This window comes from Aethalodelphis obliquidens, unplaced genomic scaffold (assembly GCF_003676395.1).
Source record: "Aethalodelphis obliquidens isolate GAN/ISIS:26980383/991018 unplaced genomic scaffold, ASM367639v1 scaffold77, whole genome shotgun sequence".
Lineage (NCBI taxonomy): Eukaryota > Metazoa > Chordata > Mammalia > Artiodactyla > Delphinidae > Aethalodelphis > Aethalodelphis obliquidens.
The window spans coordinates 5512128-5528083 of record NW_020838021.1 but is presented as its reverse complement, the minus strand read 5'-3'; the positions used below and the strand labels follow the sequence as shown (position 1 = coordinate 5528083).

General features: G+C 37.1%; 1 protein-coding gene and 1 pseudogene across 11 annotated transcripts in view; one reads left to right on the top strand and one right to left on the bottom strand.

Annotated features, from left to right (window-relative positions):
* Window positions 1-4068: 4068 nt before the first annotated feature.
* The window catches only part of THOC2 (THO complex subunit 2), a 101274-nt gene continuing 89386 nt past the window's right edge, over window positions 4069-15956 (bottom strand). For 7 of the 11 annotated variants that reach the window (XM_027092338.1, XM_027092341.1, XM_027092343.1 and 4 more), the window contains 6 exons: window positions 13086-13223; window positions 12694-12763; window positions 12454-12611; window positions 10462-10538; window positions 9949-9994; window positions 4069-4731 (listed from right to left, as the gene is read on the bottom strand). In XM_027092338.1, the coding sequence (XP_026948139.1) occupies window positions 9967-9994; window positions 10462-10538; window positions 12454-12611; window positions 12694-12763; window positions 13086-13223 (471 nt within the window). In that variant the 3' untranslated portion in view covers window positions 4069-4731; window positions 9949-9966. The other 4 variants (XM_027092340.1, XM_027092344.1, XR_003429857.1 and 1 more) reach the window with 4 other exon arrangements.
* LOC113612451 (tyrosine-protein kinase Fer pseudogene) lies at window positions 4162-4796 on the top strand (annotated as a pseudogene).

Here is a 15956-nt window from a genome sequence, read left to right as displayed (position 1 = left end):
GCCAGAGCCTCAGCTCCCAGCCCCGCCCGCGCCGGCGGGTGAGCAGACAAGCCTCTCGGGCTGGTGAGTGGTGGTCGCCCTGATCCTCTGTGGGGGAATCTCTCCGCTTTGCCCTCCGCACCCGTTTCTGCGCTCTCCTCCGCAGCCCCGAAGCTTCCCTCCTCCGCCACCCGCAGTCTCCGCCCGCGAAGGGGCTTCCTAGTGTGTGGACACCTTTCCTCCTTCACAGCTCCCTCCCACTGGTGCAGGTCCCATCCCTATTCTTTTGTCTCTGTTTATTCTTTTTTCTTTTGCCCTACCCAGGTACGTGGGGGAGTTTCTTGCCTTTTGGGAGGTCTGAGGTCTCCTACCAGCGTTCAGTGGGTGTTCTGTAGGAGTTGCTCCACATGTAGATGTATTTCTGATGTATCTGCGGGGAGGAAGGTGATCTCCACATCTCACTCCTCCACCATCCTGAAGGTCTCTCCCCTCCCTCCGATGTTTGTTTGCCTCCATTGACTAGAATGAACTTCCACGAGAGCAGAGTTTGTTTTGCTAAAGGTTGTACATCTGGTGCTTAAGAGGCACTCAAATATTTTTTGATTAAATCTTTCATAGGATTCTCTATAGCAGGTTTTTTGTAAGTAAAATTTTACTGGAATTCAGTCATGCTCATTCATTTCCATATCATCTATGGCTGCTTTCACACTATAATGCAGAGCTGAGGAAGTCCGAAAGGGTCCACGTAAGCCCACAAAGTCTCAAATATTTATTCAAAGTCTCAAATATTTACTATCTGGCTCCTTACAGAATGATTGCTGACCCCCAACAGCACTCACTTGTCCTTCATTTCTGAAGTTAAACTGCAAGTGCTCTAGGCACAGGAGTTAGGTCTTAATACTCCTGTGTATGTAAAACAGAAAACCTTTAAAATAGCTATCGAATAGATTTTCTTCTTCCAACATAAATTATTTCTGCTCAGTTAAATTCAAAGTTAGCATTTTCCATCCTCAGTGCATTTCTAGCAAGGCCAAAAGCAAAGGTTACCTGTGTTCAATAATTTGGGGGCGAGAGAGGAGAGATTCTGAGGCTAAGTAGCAGCAAATTTTCACAATCATGACATCTTTAAAATGTGAATGCAACATAACAACTGGAAAGCTATTCCCTGATGTGTTTCTAACAAATGATTTTGAGGTGAACCATAGTTATTTTCTCATTGTAAAAATCATTCTAACAATGTATCATGTTTTTAATGCCAGGCACATTATGGGTGCACAACAGTCATTGAATGGATCACTCTCCCATAAATAATCACTGTGCTCATCAATTTTTGCAAATTATAATTACCTGAAAAGGGGCATCAAGATTTATATCCCTGGGCTTCCCTGGTGGCGCAGTGGCTGAGAGTCCGCCTGCCGATGCATGGGACACAGGTTCGTGCCCCGCTCCGGGAGGATCCCACATGCCGCGGACCGGCTGGGCCCGTGAGCCATGGCCGCTGAGCCTGCGCGTCCGGAGCCTGTGCTCCGCAACGGGAGAGGCCACAACAGTGAGAGGCCCACGTACCGCAAAAAAAAAAAAAAAAAAAGATTTATATCCCTTTGCGAATTCTAAAATACACTCAGAATGTCTCAATCTTTTTTAAAAATAAAGCCTTTATTGTCATTCTTTCTCTTAAAAAAATTAATTTGCATAGTTATCATTGGTTCTAAGGAACTGAAGAATAAATGAATAATTCTAGGCATCATTTCAGCCCACTGTCTACCCCAGGTACAGAGGTAAGCAAATAGGATTTTCTCATATTATTGGGTAAGATGTCTGTTATTTGGAAACATTGTAGTCCATGGACTAAGACACAAATAAGAAGAAAGAGCTAGGAATCTTATCTTTGCTAAGTTATTTTGAATAAGCAACAATATACACAATGATATACAATCATTTGAGAAAACTATTGTTTATTTAGAAAAAGGGTTACATGGGTAGAATTCATTAGATAAAAAAACTTTATTTTAAAAATGTCACTGTGAAACTTTTCCAGATTAAAGTTAAGCAATACAAAGCTCCTGTAGCTGTAGACTTAAAAGACAATTAACTTTCGATCCCCCCGCCCAGATTTTTCTAACATAATTACAAGAAAAAATGGCAAGGGACAAGGGAGTGCTGGTACCTTTTTTTTTTCTAACAGGTTTTAATGTCTTACACATAGTATATAAAATGATTCCTAGGCATTGCATAAGACACTGCTCCCACTTTGATTTTTACTAATATTAAAAACAGGCCAAATAATAAATTAAAACTGAGTTTTTAAATGAGGTAAATTCAAGAGGGTTCAATAATTGTTTATTTTCCATTTCAAACAATAAAAAGGAAGCATTTCAAATTGAAAAAAAAAAACTAAACTCAGGCAATATTTAGTTAACCTAAAGGGAAATTCTGTACATATGTAACCTTATTTGCTTCTTGGAAACTGTATACAGCACATTGTGCTAAAAATATGGAAGTTAATACTTTCAGCCATTTACTGAAAATAAACATGTAGAAACTAAGCAACAAGTTAAATACAATAATGCACAACTCAACAATTTTAAGTTTTCGGCATGGAGCAATAGAGCAGATCACTGAATAATTTAAGGAGATGCAAACGGGCCCTCTTCGTTCATAATTCTTGGCAATCTACTCAGGACAATAAATTTCTGGTCACAGCTGAACAATTTCATTCCAATCTCATCTGAAAGAAACAAAGTGATTATATTGATAGATAAGAAAGGCATTGGTAGGGGGCAGGGAGGAAGGAGAGGGGATGGATGGAAGGGGGAAGGAGGGACAGATGAAAGGAGGAGGGAGGGAGGGAGGGAAGAAGGGAGGAGAGGAGGAGGAGGAAGGAAGGAAGATTTAAGAAAATCAATGAGTTCTGTCAATAACAAAGGCTTGAATTAAGTCCCTAAATAAGGATGAAATATTTGTGTATTTCTTATTGCCTATTCTTAGAAACCACTAAAGATAGGTACATTATGATGAATTTTAAAAAAAACAAACCACAGAACATTTTGTCTGTGAGAGAGGGAAAGGGGGAGTGGGGGGAGGGGAGGGAGGAAAAAATGAAATAGAATTCCACAGGGACAAGCAATAGCTTGTCAAAAGTAAACAGAACACATAACCGTGAAAAGGAACCAATTTTACCTGATCAACAAAAAAAGAGAAAAATGACATCACATTTTTCACAAGGACATGATTTTAATAGTTACTTATATTAAGATGCAATGTCTGCTAAATTATAAAAATTGCTTTAAAAATATATTGACTTAATTATACTCATTTCCTTTCCTTTATGTATTGACATTTTTCAAATACTGCATATTGAAATAAATTCAAAACATGATCATTACAACATGTGGCAAATAGTTTCATATCTGCCTAACATTGTTCTCATTCAAATTTTAATCTAATGCTTAACGCATTAAACTTTATTGATGAAAATACTACATTCACATATTTCATTAAAACCAGAGCTAGAAGGGCCTTAGAAAATAATCACACTTGCATGATATGCTGACAAATAATTTACATATCGTTTCTATACAGTATTCTGTTCACACCATGTATAATCTTGACATTACCAATTATAATTATAGATACATTAATGTTGAACTTACAGTTTTAATACTTAAAAATCATTGTTCCTGTTCATCACTGATGAATGGATAAACAAAATGTGGTACACATCCATACAATGGAATAGTATTCAGTTATAAAAAGAAATCAATTTCTGATACATGCTACAACATGGATGAACCTTGAAAACATGATGCTAAGTGAAAGAAGCCACATATAACAAAAGGCCACATATTGCATGATTCCATTTTTATGAAATGTCCAAAACAGGCAAATCCATCGAGACAGAAAATACATTAGTTGTTTCCAGAGGCTGCAGGAAGGAGAGAATTGCAGGTGACTGCTAACAGATGCAGGGTCTCTTCTGAGGGTGATGGAGATGTTCTGGAATTACTGGTGATGGTTACAACACAGGGATATACGAAAAACCACTTTTAAATGGAATATTTTATAAGAACTTCATCTCAATTTTTTTTAGCTGCAAAAAAAGTCAATGTTCCAATAAAGAGAATCACGGTATCAGCATGATCATAATTAGAATAAAAAATGCCTATTATGAAAATGTCATAATTACTGGGCAAGGGAAATTCTGATGACACATTTAAGGGCACATTAAAGGATAAAACTGCTATTGCTGTTAAAACATGTGAAGATGATCTTTCCCAGGAACTGAAATTAAAATTTTTACAAGAAGCCAAAATCCTCAAGCAATATAATCATCCCAATATTGTCAAACTTATCAAAGTTCGCACACAAATACAGTCTATCTACATGATTAAGGAACTGGTTCCAGGAGTCGATTTCCTCTCCTTTCTGAGAAAGAAGGATGAACTAAAACAGTTAGTGACATTTTCATTAGATGCTGCTTCTGGATGGCAAATCTCGAGTAAACATTGTATACACAGGAACCTTGCTGCAAGAAACTGCCTGGAGGTGAAAATAATGTTCTGAAAATCAGTGACTTTGGAATGTCTCATCAAGAGGATGGTAGTGTGTATTCATCTTCTGATTTAAAGCAGATTCCCATTAAATGGACAGCACCAGAAGCTCTTAATTATAGGAGATATCGTTCTGAGAGTGACGCATGGAGCTGTGGCATCCTCCTCTAGGAGACCTTCAGCTTAGGGGTCTGTCCATACCCTGGAATGACAAATCAGCAAGCACAAGAGCAAGTGGAAAGAAGATACTAGATGTCAGTCTCTCAGCAGTAACCAGAACATATTTATAAAATAATGACGTCTTGGGATTACAAACTTGAAAACCACCCCAAGTTCAGTGAACTTCAGAAAGAACTGCCATCAAGAAGAAAGTCACATAGTGATGAAACAGCACCAAATTCAGACTTCAGGACTCTATCTTCCAGCAGAGTAATATTTTATTCTCATTAATAATAAGTTTATATCACCTTACCTGGAATATTCTTCTTCTTGTTTATTAACTAGTTTTTTAAATATGTGCAACTTTAACCATTGTAATAAGAAAGCACAGGTTCTAAATGCAAGAGATCCCTCAAATCTGTCTTTTCCCATCTAGGACTGTTTATGTTTCTCAAAGGGTTTCTACTTCAGGCTCAGTTCAGAGTTGACTGTCCTCCATCCTAGACACCTCTACTCTCTCAGTGCTATAAACTGCATTGGTAATACCATCTGTGCAGGATACACTCCAACAAAAGGTGGCCTTCCACTATGCTAAGACAAGATTACATTTGTAAACATCACTTCCTATTGGGAATTATCTGGACAACTTTTAGTAAGGTTGTCATTTCCCTCTGTTCCACCATGCCCTCCTCCTTTGTCAGGGCATCAGAAAACTATGCATGAAATGCCCTCAAAGAGTACCCTTTCAGGGTTGAGGAAGTTGATTTTAAATGATGTTACTTTATAGACAGCTGTGACAGCAAGAACGAAGTCTGAAACGTTAGGTCTGGGTGAAAGAGCAGCTAGACTGGTGATCAAAATAGAGAAGAAAGGCAAATAGAAAATCAGCCTTATTATCAGAGCCATGCCTTTATAAACACACACACACTTTCTATTTTTATCATCAAAAAGGTCCTAAGAAATGTTTCAATAGTTCATAGACTCCTCATAAAAGAACACTCTGGGGCTTCCCTGGTGGCGCAGTGGTTGAGAGTCCGCCTGCCGATGCAGGGGACACGGGTTTGTGCCCCGGTCCGGGAGGATCCCACATGCCGTGGAGCAGCTGGGCCCGTGAGCCATTGCCGCTGAGCCTGCGCGTCCGGAGCCTGTGCTCCGCAACGGGAGAGGCCACAACAGTGAGAGGCCTGCGTACCGCGAAAAAAAAAAAAGAACCCTCTGGATGGCAACAAAATTTATTTAGAGAAACTATAAAATACAAGCCCAGTGAATTAAAAGATTATTCCTGGTTAATCCTAGTACGTGTACACATACACACACAGGCACGCACATGCCAAGTACAAAGGTACACATGGATGAAGTTGACAGAAGAGTCCAATGAACATTTACAAGAAAGAAAGAAGTTACAGGAGAAAGATATAGGGACAGCCATCCTAATTCCACTTTACTCCTTCATTTACCCTTAAACTGCTGCCTAGCAATTCTTATCATAGCAAACACACTTCCTGAGGTATCCCAAGTGGATAAAATGGAACAGTTAAAACTAGGATTCTACTGAACTGAATCTCAGCATACCCAGGGGTGCCTCTCAAGATAAATGTGTGTGTGAGGAATATGTGTCACACTCAAGGGTAAATGTGGCATGGGAGCCTTTTGGAAGTGCTCATGCCTACATCCAGATAAAGAACAGCACAGCACCTGAGTGAAAATTTGGTCTGCCTTAAGTGGAAGAAAGGAAATAGAAAATTCCTCCTGTTCTCTCCAACTGTTTGGTGCCTATGAATATCAGTGTACAGAACTCACTGATACTTTAAAGGATGATAATGAAGAGAAAAATAGTTTAGGTCTATCATTTCAATCTCCTAACAAGACTTTTTTACACATTTAATGATTGCTACATACAGACCCAGATGAAAGTATAATAAACCTGCCCTCAAAAAATATGTTGCAGCACACAAAGCAACTTCTTAAACAGTATACTATCAAATGCTATAAATACACTGAACCTTCTTCTGGGGGCAAAAATAGTCAGTGATGTTTCTCCTCAATTCCAAAGAGATATAGTTAATACTCCTGTACATAGCTCTCCATGTAAAGTTAAGAGTATCTGAAACATAGCAGGTAATAAAGAAAAATACTTGATTGTTTGATTAGAAGGAAGAGATGAAGTTACTGCCTTCAACAAGACCACAATCTAAGGAGAGGGATATGTAACACATTCATATATACATAGGAATCAGTGACTAGGACTCTATAGGCAAGCTGACACACACGTGTAAGCAATGGGAAACTACTGAGGAAGATACTTAATTGAACACTTCCTACTCCAACACATATTATTACCAGCATCTAGGACTGTGTCTCAACATGGTAACACATTCCTAAAATAAGCAAACTTGGAGCAGTTAGGAGGTCAGTTTCCAAGTATGGACTGAAGAAGAAAGGCTCAGAACAGGAATTACAAAATCGATTGCTTACAGGGGCTACTATAAAATGGAAACAAATGGAAGTGAGCTGGGTGGGGCCTGAATGAGGTAAACTACAAAAAAAGACCCACTCTATTTAAGGGGAACAAGCACCTAGGCAGGTCTAGCTGACTGTTGCCATGCAGAAATCAGGACACAATGTTGCCAGATGTTCCAGTTCTTCAAAAGAAAATGAAATTTGGATTTTGTCAACTCTTCTGATTTTTAAAGGCAACTTTTTTTTTAATGTTAAATATTGTGCAAGGCCAAGAAGGTATGTCTAATAAGCCACATTCTGCCTAAGGGCTGAGAATTTGCAACCCTGTGTTTAAACGATAAGAGTTAGGTTACACGTAAGAGACCAGAGGTGAGAGACAGACCTGTAAAATATATTATTAGGCTTCACTGGAGTATTAGAATAGGAATGTAGTATACTACAAATGCAGATGGATAGGATAGAGTTAATTGCTAATATTCTTTGAAATTAAGAGCCAAGAATCCAGAATCAAAGTGCAAGAAGACTGAGCTTCTCAAAACCTAGAAGCAAGTCTCAGTTTAGCAGTGTCTGGTTCACAAAAGGACTCTCAAAAGTTAGCTGAACTCAGTGAATTGAGGACCACACATATCAATTTACAATTGCGAAGCTAAAGAATGCTTCTAAGTGGAAATTTTTCATAGACAGGAATTTTTGAAGATTAAACTAGGGGAAACAGTTAAAGGCAAAGCAGCTAGTAGTGTTCAAGAGACTAAATCAAGGAAAGAGTAGATGAATTTGGACGAAGACATTAGCAATAACGAGTAACAGGAGATACAGAGAACAAGCAAAAAGGATTTTGCAACAAAACATTATGAAACAGGAAAAGAAGACTCTGGAAGGAATTTAATCTGGGTCACATTTATATATTGTATTTTCTTAACTCTAACATGATCATTTTAATGTTTTTGAAATCAAGGTGATACATACAAATCAATGTCATTTCTCTATCCACTTTTCTCAAAAAACAGTTCTAGAAACCAACAATGAATCTTACAATTAATGACATCTCTGACTCATGGAAATGTGACATGTGTAGCAGTTCTCCTTTCTGTAGAATATAAAATAAATTAAAAAGGGAGCAGGGAGCAGCAGATTTGAAGTAGCCTAAAGGTAAATGGTGCCAATAAGAAATGATGAGACCTCTAAATGAAAAGGAAGAACCACATAAAGACTTGACCAACCCTAGAAGGTATCCAACAGAAGGCAGCCACAGAACAGCCCAAAAAAAGGGAAAAAATCAACCGGTGCCTCACAAAGAGTCTACCCAAGAAGAGAGTAAAGAGAGATGTCCAAAATCACAATGAAATTGTCGACGACCATGACTGGCCCACTGCTAATGAAGATATAAGAGGCAGAGTGTTTTTGTTTTCTTTAATAAGGGGACCAGGTGAAAGCAAGAAGTAAAAAGCAAAACGCCAAACTGAAACGAAGGTTATGGTGAAGAATAAAAAAAGAAGATTAAGAGTTTATGGTTCACTGGGGAAGACAGCTAGTGGTTAGGGTGGGCAATGGCTAGAATTTAAGAATAGGTAATAATATTTCTTTTATAATCTTTCTAATTTTAAAAAATCTACTGAATTCTAAATGCTCTCTCATAATTCTCATCCACCCTTCTGTAATACTTAGATAACAAGCACAAAATAACAGAACAGAAAAAGCACACTATTTGTCAAGAAGTTACCTACCTGGCAACCTCAAATCCCTGCTTTGCAGCCAAAATAAACAGGACAAAATCCATACTCTAAAGCTCACACCTTTATACAAAACAGGCTCTCAGACATTTCTCACTCTTAAACAACTGTAAACCGCCTTGGCTATCTATCCAGTTTCATTAGAAGATTAGAAGCAGCAAATAATATTAGGAGGAGGGTAGAGAAAGCAAGTATACTTGATATCATTAAAAAGTGACAGCTAATATGGAAACCAGAAAATTGTTGATTCTTCAACAACTTCTAATACAGCCATCTCAAACCATTAAATGTAGAGGGCAAATCATCCTACATACACCTCAATAATCCTAAGGCATCACACCAAACAATAACTATTCAAGTGATGATCTGAGTGCTCAGAAAAGATTATATTAAGGTTCTGAACAGTCCGTCCACATACAATTTATTTAAGATGGATAAAACACTTTTAAAATCTCACATAAGGCATAACTACTTTGAAAACAAAGTTGCATATTTTAAATTCCAGAACTAAAAGCACAGACCATATTTTTGGCTTTGCAAAACATGGGCAGTGGTAGAAAGAGAGGCAGGAAACTTAAAACAAAACTCTGGATAACGTGTCTGCATGAAAAGGCAAAAAGAAGATCAGAGAACACTGAAGGGCAAGAAGACCTATGTTTGCATATTGGTGTGTCAGCTAATATCTCTGTCACCCTCTTCTACTTAACCTCTTAGAGTCTCAGTTTCTTCATCTGTAAAATGCAGATACCACCATCACCTACAAGGTACTTTAAAAAAGTAACTATCCAGAGAAGATGGGAATGAGTGGTGAAGAGAAAGCCAGATGTTTTTAAATACATCTTGGTGCTTTAAAAAAAAAAAAAAAAGGCGTAGCTAACAGCAAGCTTAAAATGAAAACAGCTTAAAAATAACCGGGAATCTTGTCTCGCATCTTTACCCAAAGACCTGACCATTATATTTAGGTGAAAAACTCTAGCTGTATCTTGCAAAATGGATCTAGTTTCTTCAACATTATCAGACCTCATTTTATATTTCTATCTTTAAATGAAAAGAGGTGAGAGAACACTCACCTTGATTGAAAGTCTTCATTATCTGTGCTTGTCCGAGGACTTATGAGTAGATGACAAATTAAGGGAAAACAACTTTTGGGGGGAAAAAAAGAATGCTGTCTCATCTTTTAGTATAATCCCTCAGCTTGCAGGCCTAATTGGCTCTTACCAGCCTGGTAGCCTCAAACTCTACCAGCTCTTCTCATCTGCCACATCATCTTGCCCTGCTACTCCCCATGCCCCCAGCCCAAGGGACTCTCTGTTCCCCTTCTTCCTCTCGGTGGTAGAGCCAGAGGGACTTTAAATCCCTTGATGGCATAAAACAATCTCAGTCACCAAAGAAGTTTAAAAAACAATCAAGTCTCCCATTTCCACGTTTTGTACATCTGAGAGGGTTAACTGGAGAGACCATTTAAAAGGTAGTAAGTCCTTGAGCATTTAGACCACATACTACAAGGGTACAATTCTAAATAAGACCAGTATCAAAGCTTTCCATTATACTGATTAAAAACATCAATAAGATGAAAAGGATATTGTTTCTTCTCTTCCTTTCCTCCTGAACTGTCCCGTTTCTCTTTCTTTTCTATCTTTTCTTTATCATGCCTGGACTCCTATAACGAATGGTGGAATTAGTTGGGGAAGGGAAAACCAAATATAAAAATCAGCTCAAAATCTCTTTTCATCACTCACCAGTCATAAATTTTTCTTCAAACTTATTTAATATGACACCAAAAGCACAAGCAACAAAAGAAAAAAACTGGACTTCATCAAAAGTAAAAACTTTCATGCATCAAAGAACACTATCAAGAAAGTGAAAACACAACCTACAGAACAGGAGAAAATATTTGCATATCATATATCTCATAAGTGTCTAATATCAAGACTACGTAAAGAATTCTTACAACTGAGCAACAAAAAGACAAACAATCCAATTAAAAAATGGCCAAAGCATCTGAATAGATTTCTCCAAAGAAGATATACAAATGGCCAACAAGTACATGAAAAGATGCTCGACATCATTAGTCATTAAGAAAATACAAAATCAAAACAACAATGAGATACTACTTTACACCCACTAGGATGGCTACAATAAAAACTAAATAAATAAAAATAAAAACAGAAACAGAAAATAACAAGTGTTGGCAAGGATGTAGGGAAATTGGCACCCTCATACATTGCTGGTAGAAATGTAAACTGTGCAGCCACTGTGGAAAACAGTTTGGCGGTTCCTCAAAAAGCTAAACATAGCATTACCATATAACCCAGATATTCCACTCCTGGGTATATACACAAGATCATTGAAAACAGGTATTCAAACAAATACTTCATAGCAGCACACCAATGTTCATAGCAGCACAATTCACAATAGCCAAAAGGTGGAAAACAAGACAAAAGTCCATCAAGTGACGAGTGGATGAACAAGTATGGTATATTCGTAAAATGGAATATTACTTAGCCATGAAAAGAAATGAAGTACTGATACATGTAACACCATGAAGAATCTCAAAAACATTATGCTAAGTGAAAGAAGTCAGACACAAAAGGCCACATTATAATACAGTTCCACTTATATGAAACAGCCAAAGTTTTTGATAAGTCCACAGAGACAGAAAGCAGATTCGTAGTTGCCGGGGGGTGGGGGTGGGGGTGGGGGTGGGGAAGGGGTGATGGAGAATGACTGCTTAATGAGTATGTGGTTTCCCTTTGGGGTGATGAAAATGTTCTTGAACTAGACAGAAATGATGAGTGCAAACACTGCAAATATACTAAATGCCACTGAATGGTACATTTTAAAATGGTTAATTTTATGTGAATTTTACCTCAATTTAAAAAATACTTATTTAAAAGGAGCAGCCTCCCTTTTAAAACGGTCACCTTATAATTTTCCAAAACTGCTTTTAAGAACTATGAATATATGGCATATATGTTGAATATATATCATAATGATGCTTTGTAAACACTTTACACTTTAGTAATGGCTTGCTTACTTTATGGCAGATGCATCAGATGTATTCTATCATCCATTAGTATCTAAGAGAATGCACACTATACTTAATTTTAAAATCAAATATGAGTTGTGAACACATAAGTTTATTAGGAAAAAATGTTATAAAAATGTGTTTAAAAATCAGAATTAATAAAGACTTTATAACAGTGTGATGATCAGGGAGAATACATGCGACCATATTTTAACCTCATGAATGAAGAGAAACTAAAAGAACTGTTGTCAGAGAAAAAAGAAAACACGAAAAGAAAGGCTGAAACTCAATGAAAAGAAGTAGCTGGGAGTGGAATGGAGAGGAAGGGAATTTCAGAGGTAAACTAATTCCACCCTCCCAGTAATTTGGGACTGAACTGGCTCAAGTTCTCCAAGATAACCTGCCCTCCCCCAAAGCCTCCTCTTCCTGCCCCCAAATAATTAACCAAAGACTACTTGACTACAAAAAAACCTCAGTATTTGCTAAATTTTCTAATGGGTGATTTTCTAAGAAAAAGTATATTGTTCTTTTTGTTCTTGTAATTTACCTTTTTGCCACCAGAGGAGATTTTATCCATTTTTTCAGATTTAAATGAGTCACCGCCTTTTTCTTTGCCTGACGATTTTGACTTATTTTTTTCCTTGTCTTTCTCATTTGGATAAGGAGACTCACACGGACTCTCACTTTTGTGTTTTGAAACCCCCACTAAAATTATAAAAGAGAATCATGAAAGCCTTTTCCAATTCAGTTTGATGACTGCTTGGGAAGTATTAATAAGTCTACCTACTTGTTCCATTTTCCTCTTTCCGCCTCTTGGTTAAGTCCGGTGGCACTTCTCGGTCATTGTTTGAGTGATCCTAGAACCAAGAATTGTGAACTACATTGATCAAGAGTTTTTGTTTTAAAGTATTACTTTTATACAAGAAGAGAATAGCTAGTAACTAGCATTGGAGAATATCTGTGGTGCTTTCACATACTTGGTAAAATGACATGAAAGACAAGCAGAGCTGGTAGAGATTATTAGGCTGAAGATCCTTATTACTGACTACGGTGAAAATACCAGTTAAAACACTAAATAATAGACTGTCATGCAACAAACTAGTACTTTAAAAAAGGCAACAAACACACTACTGTACATGATAATGAGCTTTCCAAACTAATTTTTAAAAAATTACAAACCCTTTTCCGGTCTTTCCTGTCCTTTTCATCTTTTTTTTCTCTTTCTCTGGATCTTTCCCTCGACTTGTCCAAATCTTTCTTGTCCATTTCTCTCTCCTTACTCTTGGACAGTGGTGGAGGAGTATGATTAATGTAGAGCTGTTAAATTAAGGCAATATTACTAAAGATTATTAGTTTTCCAGTATTGGCATCATTTGCTTGATTGTTTATTTAATGAAAGACATTTGGTAGTAGACCCAAAGTCAAAACTGGTCAGCTGTCTGGATTATGAGAGGTAAAATAAAAGAGCATGGCACAAATTACGCAAAGAATTCAATTCTTGACCTTATAAAAATTATCATTTTTTTAACTCAACCAGTTCATTTCTGCCTCAACTGAGATTTTTATTAGTAAATTCACAAGCTACAGTTCCTTATATAGCTCTGTTGTGAAGACCCATAACCACCATTATTACAAGAGTCCATATGTGAAAAATAGTGACTGAATTTTCTCTACTGCAAACAAACAAAAAAATACAAACCTCTACACAATCATGGAAATTTAAAATAGTTTTACCATCCACTGATAAGCAATTGATGACAGTGAGCAAAAGTATAAAATAAAACCTAGCCTTGACTTTACTAATAAGTCTTTTCTGCCTCAGTGTATACCATGCATAGATTATCCTAAATACTGTTATAATAAAGGCTGCATATTCACTACTTCTAAAAGCGCTCCAATTTCTGTCAAATAATCACAACTGATTGTAAAATTTGTCTTACTGGTTCTAAATAGCTCAGAAAGCCATATTGTCAGTTAAGGTTGATAAAACAACTCAGACTGAAAAATGATAAAACCAATATTCTCTTTTACCTATTCTTTCTCCAATGAAAGGCCCATAGACAATAAAACAGCCAAAGATCAAGGATATGCTAATTCTAAATAATTAAGAGGTAACCTTACTTATGCAAGTTGTAAATATGGAAATCCATTCTAAAACAAAATATTAAGGAAATAATAAGACACCTAACCTTACGGCATTTATAACTGTGCTACAAGCTTACGTTTAACTTAAGACATTAAAAATGTTAGGCAGCAGAATACTGAATATAACTCATTACATAACTACACAATTCTAGATATAACTTGGGAATGAAAAGAACAGTGAGTCAAAAGTCAAATATTTTTACACAAAGAAATCCTTTGGTATTCAAAGGAATACATGAAAAAAGACAGCCATCAGTTTGAGAATTAAATTAACACTTGTTTTTTTAACACCACCAAATATTTTCAATTCAGTTTGCTCAGAAATACTGCCATAGCAATGCATAAGTAGATTCTTTAAAATTTCAATGTTTAAAAGTTGATGATCAACTGAAATAGACAAAATGTTTATTAATAACAAAGAGCAAGAGAATGAGAAACAACCATAAAGTGCTTGTCCAAAAGGTACTCTTGCTGGGTATATGCCCTAAATGACACTTTAATATTTTCTAATTGTGAGGTTTATTCACATCTTAAGTCAATACTATTTATGAAACTGACAAGACAAAGAAAGTAATATGTTATTACAATACTCAAAGAAGACTTATCTTAGGGAAGTATTGCTTAATTCTTCCAGTAAAAAATTTTTTTTGTTTGTGATTACAAATAAGCACGTGTACACACATACATACATACACACACACACACACACACACACACACCCCTCCACAAGAATGAAGTTTTTAAGTGTACCTAACTTGAATTCTGTATTGCAGAGAATTGGGAATCCTAGAAATTCTTAGTTTAGAAATGTACCAATTCTATTCCTTCTTTCTACCCTTCTAAGAATAGTTCTGATCACAATGCTCTTTTCCACAAAAACATACAGTCTCTCATTGAGTACGGAATAAAATGCATATTCCTTAGCTTGGGTATTCCAAACTCTTCACAACCCTTGCACAATTCTACCCTACTATGGAGTGACCCAATGTACTCTAGGCTGCGGCTACCGCTGCTCCCTAACACCCTGTGCTTCCCAGCAGTTCTCTTCACCAGAACGGTCGCTCATTTTTATCTTAATCTCTTAAACTCCTACTTTGCCTTCAAAGACAGATCGAAAGCCATCAGCACTTCAACATTCCCTCAACTCCACAAATCACTGTCCAGTGAACTCTTATTTTATATTAACCTTTTTTTTTGTGGCAGGAATTCCCAATTAATTTCATGTCATTTATTTTTGTCCATAACATAGTTTACAGGATAGTAGGGGAGCTAATGTGCTTTTTCTACTTTTACACACTTCCTAGTGTCTTGTACACATAGTGAGTACTCAATACGTGTTTGATGAATAAAATTAATGATTTGTTAAACTGATCTGCATGTAGCATTGTTGGATTTGGGTTTTTTTTAATTTACTTTTATTCCTGATACTACTGGATCCTGTTTTTTACTGGCTTTTATCCTTGACATTGAGATCATTAGATCCAAAAAAACAATTTGACTGATCTTCAAATTCTGTTTAAGAGACCACTGCCACACTGACCCTTTTAAGGATACAATATATAAAGATGGCCTCACATGTAGGTTCAGGTTTGGTTGGTTGTAAATCCTTGTTTTAAGATGATGAACAGAATTAAAAGCTGAATTTTACTGAGGTGGTTATTGCTGCCCTCTGAAACTACAGAGAAGCTTGGTTTAAAGGAGCATGCTTTTGGGCTTCTCTGGTGGCGCAGTGGTTGGGAGTCTGCCTGCCAATGCAGGGGTGACGGGTTCGTGCCCCAGTCCGGGAAGATCCCACATGCCGCAGAGCGGCTAGGCCCATGAGCCATGGCCGCTGGGCCTGTGCGTCCGGAGACTGTGCTCCGCAACGGGAGAGGCCACAACAGTGAGAGGCCCGCGTACCGCAAA